General features: G+C 46.5%; 1 protein-coding gene across 1 annotated transcript in view; it reads left to right on the top strand.

Moving 5' to 3' along the window:
- The window catches only part of ldb3a (LIM domain binding 3a), a 256,055-nt gene that overhangs the window by 160,250 nt on the left and 76,406 nt on the right, over positions 1-19,399 (top strand). The window contains exons 5-10 of the mRNA XM_067972340.1: positions 133-593; positions 3,332-3,403; positions 5,039-5,255; positions 6,076-6,095; positions 11,730-11,930; positions 14,325-14,345. Coding sequence (XP_067828441.1) covers positions 133-593; positions 3,332-3,403; positions 5,039-5,255; positions 6,076-6,095; positions 11,730-11,930; positions 14,325-14,345 — 992 coding nt within the window. The remainder of the gene's footprint in view (positions 1-132; positions 594-3,331; positions 3,404-5,038; positions 5,256-6,075; positions 6,096-11,729; positions 11,931-14,324; positions 14,346-19,399) is intronic.

The raw sequence follows: 19,399 nt of genomic DNA, 5'->3' as shown, positions 1-19,399 counted from the left end.
TGCTGGATAATTTGGGCCCGCTAACTTTTTTTTTGTTTTTGCTTTGATCGGTGGTGTGCTGTGTATTTGCATGTGATCTGTGATTGTCTTCTTTTTGCTTTTTGTTCTGTGCTCGGGTGTTTGTTGCTGCAGGAGCCAGCTTTGCGAATCAGCACCAGCTGCCTGAGCGGGAAACTGACATCAGCCCCCGAATACCAGCTCAATAAAGCTGCTCGGCTCTCTGATAGTACGCTAACAGCAAACGGGATGTCCTACGATTACCTCAGCAGCACGAGGGACAGCAGCTTGTCTTGTAGCTCGGAACTGACAGGATCTTTCAGGCAGACATCTTCCATGGCCACTTCGATGTTCTCTCCAGCTACTCCCCTGACCTCCGACCTTTCACCTCAAAGAGGGGTCAGCCTTTCTCGGGCAACAGCAAGGGTTTCTGATATAACTGGTATTAAATATGGGACGCCTAGCGCCAGCCAGCGCAGGCAGTACAACAGCCCCATGGGCCTGTACGCTAAAGAGACTGTTGAGGAAATGGCGAGGGCAACAGCCCGGAAGGCTGACTGGCGGGAGAGGGTCTCTGCAGGTGGACTCCTCCGAGGGTAGGTACTAAAACTGCAACTAAGTACACGGTGGGTAGCTCACCACATGCCTGCTGCGTTTATGACGTTAAGTGGACTTATATTTTTAAGTAGTCCCTAGGTTGCCCCTCGCTAAACAGCCCTGTGACCAGTTTCTAGTTCCCAGCCTCTTTCCTAGTAGTTCGCCTCAGGTTATATTTGCCTGACTGGTGCCAGTGAGGGACCAGCAAACAGCGGCACCTGATTGAAGCTGGCACCGTTGCCCTTGCCACTCGCACTGCCCGGCCCCTCGGTACTGGCGCCTCTGTCTTGTCATCTGCGATGGTGCTGAGGGCTTTGGAGAACACTGGAGAATTCGAGACCACCTGGCCACGCCCGCTGGATGAGCCTTCCGCCCACGGTCTAGGAACAGGAGTAGGCCATTCAGCCCCATTCAGTTAGATCATGGCTGATCGGTATCTTAACTCCATCTTCCGTAACCCTTAATACCACCCAAAGGGGTGGGATAGGTGCTGGGCTCTAGGTGTAGGTTTCCAAAGTGGCCATTGGATTCTGGAATATCGCATTGTCTCTGGCTATTAAACTGAGTGACCAATCCAGAGCCACCTCCTGGCCAGATCTAGGAGGAGGGAACATGGCTGAATTGGAGCGAGGATTGGGGGCTCTGTGCAAGGATCTTCCTGCTGAGTTTACACCGTTCTGGATATACATCTGGTGCGAGAATGAGTTACAAGCAGTTCTGCCTCCAGTTTGCTGTTCCTGGAATAGTCCTGGTGTGTATTTGGATGATGTGGAGCTGATGCTTCTCCCTGGTCTCTGAAGCACTTTAAAGACCCTTTCACACCCCCTTTATTACAAATAGCTGCTCGTCTTGGCCTCTTGTTGAGTCTGGGGGTAGTTTACAGATGACGGTACTGACCGATAGTTGGTACATATTCAGGGCTTAGGATCCATCACCTTCACTGTAAGTGGCAGTGTTTACAACAAAAGTGTAACATTGGTGCAAAGTGAAACTGGTTCACACAGAAGCTACAGCACGTTTGTAAACATAGCCTTGATCTGGAGTCGGTAGTGTAGTGATTATGTTACTGGGCTAGTTAATCCCATAGGGCTGGACTAATAAGTGAGCTCATAATCCCATCCTAGCAGTTTGAGAATTTGAATTCAGTTTTGTAAAAATCTGCTATCAGTAAAAGTGACCATGAAGCTGTCGGATTGTTGTAAAAACCCAACTGGTTCATTAATGTCCTTTAGGGAAGGAAACGTGCCGTCCTTACCCGGTCTGGCCTATATATGACTCCAGACCCACACCCAACGTGGTTGTCTCTGAAGTGGCCGAACAAGCCACCTACTACAATGCAGGGGTCCAAGAAGAAGGCCCACCACCACCTTCTCAAGGGCAGCTAAGGATGGGCAATAAATGTCGGCATTGCCAGCGACGGCAAAATCCCGAGAATTTTTTTTAAAGAGACTCGGGACCTAACCTGACACTGGAGAGGGAGTTTCCGTTCTGTTTCGTGTCGGACTGGGCACAGTGCCGAGATTCCATGGGGGGCTCACCTAGCTTCCTGCTGCAAATTTGGCAGGAGGAGCCCCAGAGAAACAGTGTAAGTGGCTGAAACCGCAGTTACGGCCGGCGAACCCCCCAGGGAATGTCAGGGCCTGGAAATAATGTGTCCGAGCAGGGTGTTAACTCCAAGAGTCTCAGTGAGTGTAGTGGTGGAGGGAGAGAGAGAAAGAGAGACGTGGTGGTGGTGGAGAGACATGGTGGTGGTGGAGAGAGAGGGAGAGAGATGGTGGCAGTAGAGAGAGGGAGATGGTGGAGAGGGAGGGAGAGAGATGGTGGAGAGAGAGAGAGAGATGGTGGTAGTGGAGAGAGAGAGATGGCGGCAGTAGAGAGAGAGAGAGAGATGGTGGAGAGAGAGGGAGAGATGGTGGAGAGAGAGAGAGAGATGGTGGTAGTGGAGAGAGAGAGAGATAGTGCTAGTGGAGAGAGAGAGATGGTGGTAGTGGAGAGAGAGAGAGAGAGAGAGAGAGATGGTGGTAGTGGAGAGAGGGAGAGATGGTGGTAATGGAGAGAGAGATGGTGGAGAGAGAGAGAGAGAGAGAGAGATGGTGGTAGTGGAGAGGGAGAGAGATGGTGGTAGTGGAGAGAGAGGGAGATGGTGGTAGTGGAGAGAGAGGGAGATGGTGGTAGTGGAGAGAGAGGGAGATGGTGGTAGTGGAGAGAGAGAGCGATGGTGGTAGTGGAGAGAGGGAGAGAGATGGTGGTAGTGGAGAGGGAGAGAGATGGTGGTAGTGGAGAGAGAGGGAGATGGTGGTAGTGGAGAGGGAGAGAGATGGTGGTAGTGGAGAGGGAGAGAGATGGTGGTAGTGGAGAGGGAGAGAGATGGTGGTAGTGGAGAGAGAGGGAGATGGTGGTAGTGGAGAGAGAGAGCGATGGTGGTAGTGGAGAGAGGGAGAGAGATGGTGGTAGTGGAGAGAGAGAGAGATGGTGGTAATGGAGAGAGAGAGAGATGGTGGCTGGCAACATACAGTCCTGAAGATGGAAAAAGCGCATCTGAAAGCTTGACTGGTATTGGAGCAAACTGTGCAGTGAGAGAAAGTCTGGGCCTCGCTCGATTTCAGTGTCTGTCAGGAATCATTTTATTTTGTATTTTAGTGTTTTATTTTGTTTGTAATCCTCTGCTGAGTGGCTCGCAGGGAACTGTGTTTTCATCTAGTCAATCTGTTTGCTCTTGCTTGCACTCTGCATGCAGACACAGTGGCCCCGATATTTACGGGGAGGTAGTTCGGGGAGGTCCTGGAGGCCGGGAAAGCCGGAAATGCAGGTAACCCGGAGGTCCTGCTGAATTTAACGGCAGGACCTCATTTAAATTTTTTTGTCCATGTTTCCCGTCCCACAGCCGGCCAGATTGAGAGGGCTGGCTGTGGGACGGGAAGGCCTGCGGTGCCAGGCTGCAAGCGGGGAGGGGAGGGGAGAGGAGGGAGGGATTGGATAGACAAGGGGGCGGTGGGGGGGAGAAATCGGGCACGGATCAGAGGTTGACCTGGGTCGTGGGTCGGGGGTCCGATCGCAGGGTGAGGGGAGATCTGATCGCGGGGATGGAAGGTGATTTGCTTAGGGGGCCAAAGGAGGGAAGCACTCCTGCTCCTCCCGGCCCACAATCAGTGCTGGAAAAGCAGATCCGGCCGTTCTCAACCCGTCTCCGTTAAAACCAGAAGAGGGAGGGTTGGAGTCAGGTTTCAGATTTTCGAGTTTTTAACCGCCCATCCTGGGAGATTAAAATTCCCCCCATTGTGTAGACATCTCAGGAAGAGATTTATCAAGATGCCTTTCTCCACGAGAAGGGCAGTGATTTTGGAAATACAGTGATGATTAAACGGTCGCAATATTGCAATCCGAGAATGGCTGGTTGAGATCGATGTCCGGCCCTTCCTTCTCGGATCTGTTGCTACTTTGAGTGGAATGCTGCGGTCACCATTTCTCCCTGGAAAGGTTGTGCCGACTAAGCAGCTCCGCATTTTACTTCCAAATACGGCAGTGCTCTGAGCAGCTGCAAGTGTAACTGTGGCAGAGTGAGACGGGAGTCCGATTTCTCTCAGACTGCCGGCAACGAGCACACGGAACACTGCAGCCTCCCGCAGCCTAGCAGGAGACGCGAAGAGGATGGGAGGATCGACCTCGTGGACACAGAGGGAGGGGGCGAGGGCAAGAGAGGAATCTGAGACACAGAAAGGCAGTGTAGCCAAGGAATAACCAACTGAACCCAGATCACTTTCAACGTTGTGAATAATTACAAACAATTCTTTAAGAATAACTGATTTTCTTCTGATACTATTGGCTTGGGAAGCGTCGCATGTCGTAATAAAAGATTTAATATCTGTAATTTTGTACTCTGCTTCTCCACTTCTCCCCATCTGTACCCTGGGTGTGTGCAAGAGTTAGAGAGATAATGGAGGGAGAAACTACTTGTTTTTAAGTTATTTTGTTATTCGTCTGCATTTCAGAGGATCTCCATTGCGACTGTTGATTTTGGGATGTCAGAAACTTTAGAAAGAAATGCCCAATGGGCCTGTCGAAAATGGTAACTCGGCGTAGAGTTGCAGTACTCAATCCGCGCCACAAGGGGGCACTAGATTATTCGCCCCCTAGTGGCCGTATTGAAGTACTGCAATAATTTTCAGCCCAGTTGCCTTCAGTCACTGGTCTTCGGTGCTCTTCGACCCTGGGCGCCTACGTCAGCAGAAATTGTACTGAAAGACATTGCCACAGCTGTGTATTTTCAGGCTGGTTCTGTGTAATCGTCTTGTTGCTGGCTGGTATTGTAAGTGTGTATCATAAGGTGCTGCCTCAGTGTGAGCCAATTTGTTCGCCTCGTCTGCCATTTGCTCACTGGCAGCGAGGGTGATGGGAGTCGGGGACAGGAGTCAGGCTCACTGTTTTTGTTCTCTTGACGTTACAGATTGTCTTTTTTACCTTTTTGGCTTGCTGTCTGTGGCTATGATAGCACAATGAACTTCGACCCCAATAGGGTTGGGCTTCTCATAGGAATGAAGGCAGTCACTTGCCAAAATGCCGAGTTGAATTGGCGATGTGCCAGAGGCCCCTCCTGGAGATCTGAATGTGGGTTGTTGAATCTGGACATGGTGGGTTGGGCGAGTCTGTTGGCTCCTTCGCAGGTGGGTTTAGAATTTATTCCCCCAGTGAGGGGTGACTGTTCTAAGCCACCAAATTCAAACTGGCTGTAACAAGTGGCATTACTGGGATAAGAACTATAACGGCAAATGGAATCAGAGTGGCCTTTAGAATCGGGGCTGGGCCATGGTCACCTGTAGTAATAATAAGGTAAGTAAATTCAGCACAACCCATGACAGTCTCAGCTGTCTGTACGCTGCCACTGATGCCCTGTTCAACAGGGTCCAATACCACACTAGTCCCAACCTTGGCTCTTGGTTCTTAAAGAGGGTCTAATACTACACTAGTATCTTTCATTCTGTAAGAGTTGTGTCTCTCTGCTTATGATAATGCTCTTATCATATCCTATTTAAAATGAAGGGTCACGTCTGCTTTCCTGAAGTGCTGGGGATGTGTGGTGCCCTGCTCCCCCAGTGTTCTGTACAAGTCGGGGCTCATTGCTAACGGGTACTAGTGTCCCTGTGGTGTTTAATAACTGGCAGTTGTGCACAGTCAGTAGTGAGTTCACGCCTGGTTGTCTGAGGGTGCGTTTTCACCAGCTCCGATCACAGATTTGTTTTGCAGTCACGCACTGATAAAGGACTTCATCCTGTGCAACGTTCATTAAATAGAACCTAGTCAATGCAGAATATTGTACTCACTGATCCCCGGGTGTATTGAGTGAAAATTGATGAGCGCCCCTCTGTGGGGAGGATAACAAATAGGGAAATCCGTTCTCCGCAAACTCTGAGACTCTGAGTTGCGACAGATCAGGTTAGTATGATTTGAGAACTAAACCATCTTTTCAATTCTTTCCTCCCACAGATCGTCAACACTACAGCCAAGTTAGTAGGCAGCCATATTGTGGTAGTGTGTTGTGTGATGTGATCTGCTGAAGGGCAGCATGAAGCCCCCAGTGTTTGTTGCTCCAACCTGCTGTGTTTGCTCCTTCTCTCTGAGTTGCTCTGCGGCATGAACTCAATTTGAAGTTGTTTTCTAGGACATTGAAGCCCAAGCTGCTTTACAGATTCATCGCTGTGGTGTAATGCTTCATTTCATACTGAATACTTAGAAACAGTGCACGCTCATCTTGTAGTTTGTCCCGTTAGTGTCTCCAGTCTACACAACGGAAACAGGAAAATGGCATCTTCTATCAGATCCCTGAGATTTGAACACCAGTACCGATATTTCTTGAATCTGCTGTTCCAACAAGTTTTATAAAGAATCCCATTTAAGATAAAGGTTTATAGGTTGTGAAACGAGAGCAGGGCCGTAGGATCAGTTTTGATTTGCTCTAGCGAAGAAGAGCCAGCACAGGTACAATGGGCTGAATGGCCTCTTCCTGTGCTGCAAACTTGTATGGTTCGGCAAAACCAAAAAAATTGTGATCCACCGAGGACATTAGAGAGCACACAGATCCCCTTTAATACACACCTTTAATGTAGGAAAACATTCCAAGGCACTTCACAGGAGCGTAATCAGACAAAAATTGAGACCGAAACCAAAGAAGGAGACATTGGGACGGGTGACTAAAAGCTCGGTTAAAGACTTAGGTTTTAAGGAGGGTCTTAAAGGAGCAGGGAGAGGTGTAGAGGTTGAGGGAGGGAATTCCAGAGCTTGGGGCCTAGACAGTTGAAGGCACGACATCCAATGCTGGGTGCTGGGCAAAGGGAGTGGGGATGGACTAGAGGCCAGAATTGGAGGAACGCAGAGTTCCTAAAGGGTTGGAGGAGATTACAGAGATAATGAGGGTGCGAGGCCATGGAAGATTTGAACACAAGGATAAGAATTCTAAAATCAAGGCGTTGGTGGACCAGGAGCCAGTGCAGGTCAGCAAGCACAGGGGTGATGGGTGAACGGGACTTGGTGCAAGTTAGGATACGGGCAGCAGAGTTTTGGAGTTTACGCAGTGGTGTTGCTGGTGGGTAGCCCATGGGTGGAAGGGCACAAGGAGATGAGAGAGAAAGAGGAGGGACAGCAATAAAGAGAATGAAAAATGAGTGTCAGAATGAAAGGATAAAAATAACAAGGGGAAAGGGAGAAGATTGAGAAAAGAAGCTGAAGGAAAGAGATGGACAGAGAGAGAGAGAGAGAGAGACAGATGGGTTCACGGACTGACGGCCACACAAAGAAACAAGGCTGCTTGGACGGGTAGATAAGTAGAGAGAGAATGCCCAATACACAATGCTTACAGAGGGTCACACATGCAAAAGCACAAGAGGAGACAAAGTTACACACACACAAGTAAGTACAGAGCGAGACAAATTACCCACAAAGTGTTAGAAATACACAGCAGGACAGTCAGTATTTGAAATGGAAGTTGGTTGATGTTTGACGATGTGTTTCAGATGCTGACTTGCCCTGCTGTGTATTTCCAACGTTTTCTGTATAAATGTGTGTAGTTTTAGATTGGGATTTTCCTGTGTTCTGCACATCAAGAAAACCATGTCACTGTTTCCAGCCTCCTTCTGGTGTGAAAACCGGAAATAAAATGAGGAAAAATCATAGATATTTATAAGTAAAGGTCTGATGGAGACCATTACTGGTTTTATCGTGCGAGGCACTAATTCACTGTCATAAATTCCTTGTTTGCGTTCTGTTACATAACGGCCTTAAATTTCCTGGGACTGGAGAGGGAATAAGTCACCTCTCGAGGGGGGCTGAAACCCGGCTCTGACCAGTGTTCATCCCCATTTAGACTGGACCCTTAAATTTCGGTTGTGGGAGGTGGGGGGGGAGCCACTGGCAGATCTTTCGACCCCCTCCTCCTCACTGTCTTGGGGCCATGTTGGAGGGAGTTTCCAGGCGTCTCTGGGATAATTGTTCCCTTTACACCCCAGAAAGGCCCCAGCGGAGACCTGCTGTGAATCTGTTGGAGGCCTTCTAAAGGCCACAAACCGTCACTAGTGTAAGGTGATTGATCCTGGAGGGGGTTGATTACCTTTCTAGTCAGAGTGGCTCCAGTGACTGCTGAAGAATTGTTATATATAAATAAATACATTTTCTTCGACCCATTTGGGGCCTTGGAAGACCCGTTCAGCCTTACTAGGGTTGCCAAGCCTCCTGGAGTCTCCAGGCATTGAATTATAATCTCCTGGACACTGCTGTGAGCAACCCAGAAGAAAAACCAGAGAGGAAGTTTTTTTTAGATTGTTTTTTCAAATTTTTTTTTGAACGCTTTTGTTTATTATTTATAAAAATATTGGAGATGGGAGAAGAAGGCTATTTGACCGGGAGGGGGTGGCTGGAGTTCGTGTGATGAAACCTCCAGGAACAAGTCCAACCAGAGTTGGCGACCCTAAGCCTTACTAGGGCCGACCGTCTCGAGCCGGGGATGGCCTGCCTCGGTTATGCAAGTGACTACATCCCCGGGATTTGGGCATGGGCAGATAGGGGCACCAGCAGAGTGAGGCTGCAGGAATTTCCAAGCCCTTGTGGTAATAGCCCCACTAGGTGTTTACATTATGAGTTTACTGCTTGATTTAATGGTTAAAAGAACATTCTGTCATTGTCTCTTGACGGGGTGGTGTTTGGATTTGAAGTATTTGTGGGTTTTTTGATAAAGGGGTGATGGGGTGAGGCTTGCCTGCTGGTGCAGAACTTTGCCAGGGGTGATGGCGGGTCGGAGAATGAGCCTCCAGCCCCAATCTCTGGCCCGTGCTCACATCACTCCAGGCTGTGCGTCAGCTCCAGCGCCTGATGTAACGACTCCTTTATATCTCTGCCTGGGTGTATCCAATCAGCAAGGAACGCAGAGCCTTTTTCATAAAATTCAACAGAGGGGAAACGCACTTAGCTTGTAGGGAATCTTGGTTCACACCGAGCCCTCGCTGAAAAGGCAGCATTTCCATCCTGCATGGCTGGCTGGGGAATGAGAATATTGCTCTGGTTCGGTTGGATCTGTTCCCAGGTTAGAGCTGGGATGATGTAGAGGGTGCGCCAGCCCGTGCTGTACCTGACCTGGGAGTGAGTGAGGTCATCACAAGAAGCAAGGACTTCCCACATTTGGAGGAAATCTCCATGTTCACAAAAATAAGCAGAATCCATTATGGCCGCATGACTCAATTTGTTTAGCAGTGTCGAGCAGTGTACTGTGACCCCCCGGTTATACTGTATTATGTTATGTTCTTACTATTCCAGAGGCTGCTGCCCTCTGCTGTAGGGTTGCCAACCCTCCAGGATTGTCCTGGAGTCTCCAGGAATGAAAGATTAATCTCCCGGATGCTGCTGCGAACAACAACCAGGAGAAAAATCATAGGGGCGTTAAAAAAAAAACTGATGTTTGTTTTCATTTTTTTTTGAACACTTCAATTTTAGTTATAAAAATATTGGAGAGGAGGAGAAAAAAGACTGAGCGGGGCAGATGGAGGTGGAAGGTCATGTGATGAAACCTCCAGGAATACATCCAACCCAGAGTTGGCGACCCTACTCTGCCCTCTGCTGTTCAAAAGCATCTGGTTGCAGGCAGGAGAGCAGGACTGTCACTTGTCGCTGTTCATCCTCTTCTAGATAGAATAGTAGGGCGGGCAGGCCCGTTCCCACCCATCGAGCCATCATTGCCAGCAGGATGGTGACTCCAAAGTTGCCCCCATTTGTTCTTCCTCTTGCTGAGACTCCAGATAGCCAAGGCCAGGCACCTTTTATTGCCATTCTCCTCGTTTTGGTTCCGAGTTGGAGTTCAACAGACAAGGCTGGAGCGGAGTCCAGTCCAGTCCATCCTCTACCTGCTACATACTGCATTTTTAATTTCTTGCCAAGATATTGAGAGGGAAAAGAAGAATTAGCAGCTGTCAAATTAATGAGGAACACAGGCAATTTGTGCTTTTTTTAAATTGCATCGGGACTGTCCATTCAAAAACAGTTGGCGTGAAGTGCAGCCAAATGTAGTTGGGAGATTGGAACAATTCTGGAATTTGAAGTAAGGGCCCCCCCAAAAAAAACTGGAAGTGACAAAGCCCCTCATTTCCACCCCTCCCCCCCCATTGAGGGCTTTAAGCTAGATTTCTGCAGTGCATGCTGGTTAAAAGGACAGGTGTGAATTCTGGGTAATATGACAGGTTATGCAGTGCATGCTGGGCAATGAGACATTTCTGCCTTGACCTTGGGCAACGCTGGTGTGAGCAGTGCATGCTGGGCAATGAGGCAAGTTTGTGCAATGCATGCTGGATATTGACTGATCATTGTAAAGGGGCCCTGTGATATCTCTGCATTTTAATGCATCTGGCAGGGATGCAAACAGGTTTCTTTCTTGAAAGGAAAAAAACACAAGTATTTTACTTAAGTGCCAGTGACAGCAGAACGAAGAGGAAATGGTCGGCTGGCATTCCATCTTCACATCTGAAGGTTTTCTCCAACATCCTGGAATTGAGTAGCTGATGGCTTCTGGCATGAACGTACCGTTGAGTTAACACAGCAAATACAAGAAACTGTTCTGTTTAAATTACTTTTGTTATTTTCATTTGGGGGAAAGGACTGATAGAATGTAGTGTAAAACTGAGGCTCCTTTGAACGACTCCTAGTCAGCTGGTGACCTGCATGGCCTGTTAGTTCCCTTGACGATGTGCAGACGTCGGGGAAGGATAAGCAGAAGTTTCAGTTTCTTGGTTGTTTCCTTTTCTGCATCTGTGGGTCTCCCTGGTTGAAGCCACGTTTCCCACTGAGTGGGTTCGTCCTACTTCCTGCCCTTCACCAGAGAATCTCATGGGATACTGGGCTCCAGGAATACCTGCCCTCTGAATTCTCCCTCCCTTTCCCCAGCGGGAAGTTGCCGAACCTGTCTAGCTGAGGCGCTGGAGATTAGGAATACAGTGTGTGAGAACTGTTGGCACTCTGCTGACATGACTCCATTAACTTATTTTAAAATCACTGTGAACCATGGATTTTAAGCACAGCTTTGGTGGCATTGAAGGCAATTGATCTTTTTATCTTCTGTGTTTACGTTTGTTCTCTTTTTGTTTGTTTTTAACCTTAACTTCCCACTGAGGGGCTGCACGATGATGGTCGCCAGGGTCTCCCACTGTACCTCCAGTTTGCAGGTGCAAGAGATCAGACAGAGCTGACTTTCCCCGTGCCTTCTCCTTTCCTCCCCTCAGAGAGTCACAGGCGCAGACGTGACCGTTTTTAAGATGAGTCCTGAAATCACCCAGTCGCTCTTTACTCCAACCCATCACTGGCCTTTTGAAGGTAGGAACCCACAATGACGTACAGTATTCTGAATATGGACAGTGTGAAAGAAGGGAGAGAATTGGGGTGGGGGAGTGCAAAGAGAAGACTGGATAATAGTCTTTGTTTCTTTGGATTTACATTTGAACTTGCAAACGGGGATGAAGATTCAAAGTAAAAAAAATAAGAAGCTTCTGCTTATCCACTGCCTCCTCTATCATCACAAGCTACACTTTCTGCCCTGCATTGTTCTCTTCCTTTCACATTTTACTCTTCTTTCCTTTCCTCTCTCTCCGCCTCACTCCCACGACAACTAGTGAGTATGTGGAGCGTTTCAACCCCAACGTTCTGAAGGACTCTGTGTTGTCCACACACAAGCCCATCGAAGTGAAAGGCCCTGGTGGGAAGGCCACCATCATCCATGCCCAGTATAACACCCCCATCAGCATGTACTCTCAAGATGCCATCATGGATGCCATTGCTGGTCAGGCTCATGCCAGGGGCAGTGATCTTTCAAGGTAGGCCAAGAGAAGCTAAGATCCATTGCTTGCATGTCAAGACCTTGAGGAGCCATTGTATGTCACTGAAATTTATAAACAACGGGAATATAATAAATGAAGCCATTTAATAGAAAAATAAACAATTAATATTTAATTAAAAGACAGTGATTGATTACGGGATGTTCAATGAGAAGTAAACTTCAGACCTGATAGTCATTTATGGGTTTGATCCTTGCTCCTTCCTCTGGAGACCTGTCCTTTCAAGCTCTGTAGAGGGTCATCGGCCATGGGAGTCTTGGCAAGCCACTGTAGGCTGGTACTTGAAACAGTCCTGGATACTCAAAGGGGTGTCCGAGCTGAGAAATACCAGTACCAGCTGTGTGCCAGTGTGTCCACTGGAGCACTGAGTTGTAGCCGCCATGGGATGCAGGTTTGAAGATCCACCTTTCCTCCCTGCTTCCTCCCCCTCCTGTACCAGGTGCTGCCCAGCTCCCAATCTCAGCCAGGCTGCCTCTCCACAGAAAGGGCAAAATTGAAGGGAATTGTTCTTGAGACATTTACATATCTCCTTGCAACCCTCTGAGTGGCATGAGGTGGGGTTCAACACCAGATCTCCCGGCCATCCTCTCAGATGCAGGTGTCCCAGAGATACGAAAGGAACAACAGCTGATCGTTACATCACTGGCTGGTTTGTGTGATATTATTTTTCAACTCCAGGGAAAAAGAGGCAGCCATTTTCAGTTTGCAAATATGAATGAGCTTAGTTTTCAGAAATTGCTCATGAATTCTTCGATCCGATGACTACTAGTAGAGTGAGCCTCTATGTGCCTCAGCTTCATGCAACCCATTGAACTATTAAAACAAGAAAATAATTCCGCCACACATCAGGAGCTTTCTTTAAATACAGCCTGTGCGCGTGTCTATGTGTGTATGACTGTATACGTGCAGCGTGCATCTAAGCAGGGAGCTGGAGGTGTTGGACACCCTATGCCAAGGGGGTTCCTCTGGTATCAGTCAAAGGTTGAAGGTCATCATGTGCTTGCGTTCTTTGCAGCCTTGACACTAGGGTGAGGTCTATGGGTCTTGTCCATCAATGGAATTTGAGGCCTAATTAGATTTTAGATTGGACTTAAAAGTCCACGCTATGAATGAGATTCTTACAGAAAATCATTGAGTGTTATTGTTTAAAAAGAAACCTAGATTTGGGCACAGGCTTCAGTTTGTTTTGAAAGACTCCATGTTGCTGTCATGGAGTCAGCGATAACTGGCGCATGTATTCAGCATTCAGCGTGTTCTCGACCGCAGGTTTAACAATCACTGAAATCTTTCTTTGAGAGAGAGAGCCCAGTAAGGCCAGGACCTGCCTGTCGAGTTTTGTAGCCCGTTCCCGCTCCTGTATTGAAGGGACTGTATTGTCTTTCCAGCCCGAGAACCCTGTCCCATTTGTATTCGGGGCTGTCAGCATCTGTTCCAGTGCTTCATCAACCAAGATGGAGCATAGAATGCAAGTTCAGGAGTTTGTTGCTGTGGGATTTCATTGATTGAGTGGGTTCACTGCTAGGATCGGGGTTTGAGTCCAATTTGGATAGAGGAAAGTAAAGTATCCTCTTGTTGCCAGGTGTGAGGGTCCTCGGTGAGATGAGTTTGCCTGATGTTGACTCAGTTCCTGATACACAAGGATCCAGAGCAGTCCACAGTTCAATACTATTGGCCATTAAATTAGCAAACTCACTCAGAGGTCACAAGGTTGGCAAGTGTACGAGATGGAAGAATCACAATGGGGCAGGAAGTGATGCTGGTTGAAATTGGGGCACAATAGAGATCTTTACCCTCCATCTAACCCACAGTATATCTGACGTAAGAGTGCTCGATGTCACTAATGCTGGGTACAAAAACTGATCCATCACCTGAGTGAGCACAAGATTAAGAAAAATTGACTCCATGTTTCAAGTGTGATCATTGTATAAAAGATTTTATATAAGGATCGTATTTTTCAAACTGTGGGGAAAAATACTTTATTGTATACCATTCGTCAGAGGTTTCCACACTGTATCTGAACCGGGTCTTGCCTGATGCTACGGATGACGGTACCATCACTATGGTAACAGTTTACGTCGTGTAACCTCTTCCCCTGTGGATGGCTCACTGAAGGCTCTCGAAATGTTGACAATGTGATAGTCTCTGTAGATCAGCGATTAGTATTGCAACTCTTTCATTTTGATTGGTAGAGCACTGTTTTATTCTAATTGTATGTTGCTTCTCTTTCTCCACCCCCACCCCCACCAATTCCCATTTCTAACACACATCTGTCCTCGTCATTTTTTGTTACCTGTCAATCAAACCGACTACCTCCTAATAATCACGGACACCAATGATCAATGCCCTGGTGGTGTTTGATCATGTGACCCTCAGTGGCCCTGAACCTCCATTTGCGTAAGTAGGTCCATCTTTCGTAACCAGACTATCGTTTCTTAACCAAATCTGTACTAAACTCACGTGGGCCAGAGACACCATTTCAATCATAGACATGAGGTGGGAGTTCCCTTTCTTGGTTCCTTGCCATTTTACATTGAAATTGTGTCGTGACATTTTCATTTTTGGTTTACTACTTTCAGAAAAAAAATTCCAGGAATAATTTGAAACGTACTTCACTTTCCTCATCCCCATCAACAACAAATAGAGTCAGAGGGCGATCGTTAGACCTGTGCCAGTGTCAATACTTTTGGGCGATGGTGCTAAATTTGTGCTAGTCACAGTAGTTGTAATTGAAAGGGCACAAGGAACTCTGGTGTCATGGGAAGTAGTGTGGCATTGCTGCCAACCAGTCGTGGTCTTGTGCCTGGGAGCCTGTTGCAATAGTTCACCTGCCTCCTAATTGCAGAGAGGAAGCTCACTCTGTGTTTAAATAGCGTGGGGCAACAAAGTTAATCTTTGGTCTTGAGTTTACGGTATAAGTAAAGGGTTGGGAAACTGGATATACTTTTATCAGAAAAGAGATATGAAGGGATATCGAGAAAGTTGAACATGACATTTAGATCTCACTGACAAAGATTTCAAAATTGGGAAACTTAGAAGAAAGCAGAGAATTCTGACCAATCTATTTCACACATAATAATAAACTAATGGAATAAGGCAACAGGGAAGTAAATTATATAAATGGGCCAGAGAGGCAACTAGATGCATTTGTGGAGATATGGTGGGAAGATGGATTTGAGCTTAACCACAACTTGGTGGGCTAGTTGGGCCAAATATTCTTTCCCAGTTCCTAAAATGTCCTACAGTCCTAACACATACATTCAGCACATCATTGGATGAGTTCAAATATTGTCCTGAAAAATTATGGTCTAAGTTATTCTTCCAGGAATTTTTTTCCACTTGGTTTAATTTGGTAAAAATCAGTGTAAACCTGAAATGCTGATGTCTGCCCTTAAAGTTCTCCACAATGCTGCATGGGATGTTGAATTGAGTGTGCGATATATACTCATACATTAAAATCATTGAGCTAGTCGCTAGGTTGTCCCTCGACTCTTGACTCTTTCACTAGCAAAGCCAGAAATTAATTTGTTTTTGATGTTTGCTAACCTGAGCTAACTACCACGGTCAGTGTTTTGTGTCGTGGTTTGGAGTCTACCTGTGAGAAAATTAACTTTTGTATACATTGCAATTGCTCTGACCTTTTGGAGTGGATTATAATCAGTCATGCACTCGAATGTCTTGAATAAAAGGAGCCTGTTTTGTTCGAATGTGTTGTGCAACCAATGGCAGGTTGTTTAATCACAAGGCTGTGTACCTGAGGGGGAGAAACATCACAGTACATTAAGCCCAAAAGAAACATTAAGTTACCAATTGGAAGAGAGCTGTGCTTTTAGACTGGCCTGTGCAGAAAAAGTTTCAGTGTTGTCAAAAAGGACAAGAAGAATGGTCAAAGGGACACAGATGCCTAAAATGCAACAAGATATCGCTGAGAATCTGTAATGTCAATGGGGAGAGGGGAAGGGGTCATGTAGGAGGGATGTAAGATGGTTGGAGACTGAAAATTTTGCGTTGGGGCTGTCCTACCCAACCATAAAGGAATGTCCTTTCAAAATGAGTTACATATTTTTGAAAAAATGCAATATTCTTCCAATATTGCATAGAATGGGGTAATTCTACTGATATCTGCTTAAAGGAAGTTGACTATATTTCTGTGAAATATCTCCCGTGAATAAAGTAAAACCAATTACTAGGTTGTCTGTACGATCTACTCCTGAGTATCTGCTGGCTTTCTCATTGGTGATGTTCCCTAATGATGGGGATAGTGACGGGGCTTCACTGTGGTGCTGTCTGACAATTGGACTGAACAGTTTTAGAATAAAATCTTCAGACAAGAGGTCGGCCCCTTTTTTTTTCCTGTGCCATTGACCTTTCCAGAGGAAGACACAAACACTCTGTTAGACTGAAGTTTGCTCCAACAAACTGATGATAAAGCCTGTCTGGGCATGATATTGCAGCTGCTGGGCAGTGCCAAAAGCCAGTTTCTTTACCAGACAGAGATTGTGGCAGAGAACTGGGACTTTAGGCAAAAGTGACTAAAGAGAGGTGGCAACAGGGGGAATCTGCAAAATGCAAAACGTGCTAGTTAGACATACTGAGTAATGGCCACTGTACCTTCAGTGCGTGTTTCTTACACACCTTTAAGGGACTGGTCAGTGGAGCACAGAGCTATCTATCTGTGGTCCAGCCCATGATAGTGGACTGGGTTTGAGCTATATAGCAAAATTGAGATGTTTGAGGGATGACTCCTGGAGATTTAAAACTTGTTCTTGTTTGGGTCACGTATTACATAAACTGCCTATAATCGTTCACTGATAATTTACCTGAGGTACAGGCGTTCCTTTGACTGTGTGATTGACCTTTTCTGCCCACTTACTGACTGTTGGATGCTAAGGAAGGTTCGGCTTGGTGATGTGTACATTAAGGTTGCACTGATTGATGATTGTCCCAGCACTCAATGGAATCCAATTCATTTTTTCTGTTTTGGAAGTTCATTTGATAGTTCATTTGATTCTTAGCGACAGTAAGATACTGACCGGTTTTAATTTTCAGTATCTTGGTATTTCACTTCAAAGTACCAGCTTGTTGGAAGTGTTATTAGTGTCCCATTGGCCGAACACTTAACAGTCTGCAAAGCCAAGACTGGCAGCTATTTGTAATATTTCATGGTCTTCTTCACTGCCTCTCAGTCTGACCAGAAATGCTTTGCAGTCCAGTTTCAGCTTCAATACTTAGCGCAGTTTAACAAGTTACGTCATCACTATATACTCTGTTCCATTTAGATGGCTCCAAGGGGCCTAGGATGTTTATCATACAGAATAATTTGTGTTCCCAGGCAAAGAATATCTGGGGCTGATCCAGTTTAGGAGCCTCACTGGCACACGTATGATCAAGCCTCTAGAATCCAAACTCCTAATCCCTGGGCTGAGAGTCTGTGGGATGGCAACTTATTTTCTTTGCCAGTGGGTTGGCTTACTTTCAGGAACAAAATGGAAGTGCAGTGGATGAACACACCATAGGGTAGCATCATGGTTGTACAAATTCCAATGGTGGAATCCTCCCCACCCCCCCCCAACCTTCCAAAAAATGGGGACAGTTAAAAACTTACCTGCAGTGACTGGTCCAAAAAGTACAATCGGTGTCTTAAAGATTGTTTAGTCACTCGCCGTGTTCTTGTCACTGCTCATTGGCATTTGCGGGGTTGGGGGGGGGAGTGGAGTTGTCAAGGAGCAATGTTACCTGTGAGCATCCATAGACAACCTAGAAGAATGTGGCCATTTTGCTAGAATTTGTCTATAGAATCACCTACAACCAGCTGCTGAGCCCTAATCTTGAAGAGACCAACAGGTGACCCATCAGTGATGTGGAGGTGAGTACCTAACTAAAAGATTTCAAAGATTGACTTCATATAAAGTTAGCTCACAGTCATCATAACATTTCATTTCCCATCATCTCCTATATTCGTCTTTTCTTCCCCCTTGCTCTCCAATCCTCCAGTTACCTCGTCAGTTGAGTAATAACGGCCAACTCAGTGCTCCACAACCACCATCATAAATGCCTCTCTGCACTGAGCCCGCAGAAAGCACCATTTACAGACAATGGATTTTTTTTCCCTTTCCTCCACAATATCAGTGGGCTCCACTCAGCCTGACTTATTGGCCGATTTAAGAGTCGGCCGCCACTGGGATTTGACTCTGTGCACCAGGTTTGTGAAGCGAGGGTGTTCACCATAGCCAGTAGATATGAAGAATTGAATGGAACCACCACTGTTGTAGAGGTTTAAACTTGTGCATATGCAAAGGTTAGACAATGAGAAAGAAAACCAAATGGCTCCATTAGTTTTTTTGAAGGTGGGGGACATTTTTTTTGAGAGAAGAATTGGAACGAATAGGAATATCTCTCATGGGACCAGATATGTATTTAAGAACAATGTTCGTACAATTTTTTTTTGGGGGGGGTGGGGTAAGGGTAAGAGTAAGTATTTTATCTTGAAAATTTCCTCTCTCCCTGTCTAGGGGCATTGAGATCAATTGTAGCACCCCTACTGCTACCCTGGGAAAGATCAGCTACCTCAGCATAGACCAGTGCTTCCTGGTCTATATTTATTGGCACCACACCATCCAGTGCTTTGACCCTTGAAACCAATAGCAAGGGGAGGGAGCATGTGTGAGATCCACCTTAAATCTGAGCTGAGATTTTCAAGGCAATTTTTTTTATCTGCCATTTGTTTTGTTTGATTCCATTCTACTTGACCCTTCTGTAGGTTTTCTGAATGGGCCATGAATGTATTGATAACTCATTGAGAACTGGACCACATGTCCAGCAATAAAATTACAAACTACACCCTCCCGACTCCAACACACCTGGCTATGATTGGACTTTAGACATTAGTTCGAGCTCGCTGATACAGGGCTCACTGAATTTCAAAATCTAGAATATTTTATTGATTATTTTTATCAAGTTTTGCACATTTTTTAAAATATATATTTTTTTGCAAAGCAGTTGAATGGTAGCGTAAAGTGTTTGAGCTGAAATGTACAGTGTCACTGAATTGTGGGTGCAAACTCACCATCTCCCTGAGCAGCCCAGGAGAAGTGACAAACAAAGATTGCCTGCTTTAAATTGGAGGGCAACTACCCTGGGGTACCACTGTGGTCCTCCCAGTGACCTGCTTTGGAACATCACCAGCACAGGCCTTGGGAGGGGTTTCCCACCGTTCCTGTTGGCGGCAGTTGGCAAACCCCTTGGGGCGAGAGACGATGGGAGAACATTCCAGGGTTCTGAATCCTTGCCAAAAAATAAAAATCCATTTTGTTATTACAAGCATTTCTTTGGCCAAAGGGAATCTAGAGACTCTTAGGACTGAGTTGCCCAAGAGAGAACTGGAAAATGTCTCTTTGCACCTGAATAGACTCCACCACAGACAGACGTGTGGTGGATGCTGGGGGTAAGGG

The sequence above is a fragment of the Heptranchias perlo genome, chromosome 36 (assembly GCF_035084215.1).
Source record: "Heptranchias perlo isolate sHepPer1 chromosome 36, sHepPer1.hap1, whole genome shotgun sequence".
Classification (NCBI taxonomy): Eukaryota; Metazoa; Chordata; class Chondrichthyes; order Hexanchiformes; family Hexanchidae; genus Heptranchias; species Heptranchias perlo.
The sequence above is the reverse complement of the archived record's forward strand: the minus strand, read 5'-3'. Positions and strand labels throughout refer to the sequence as shown.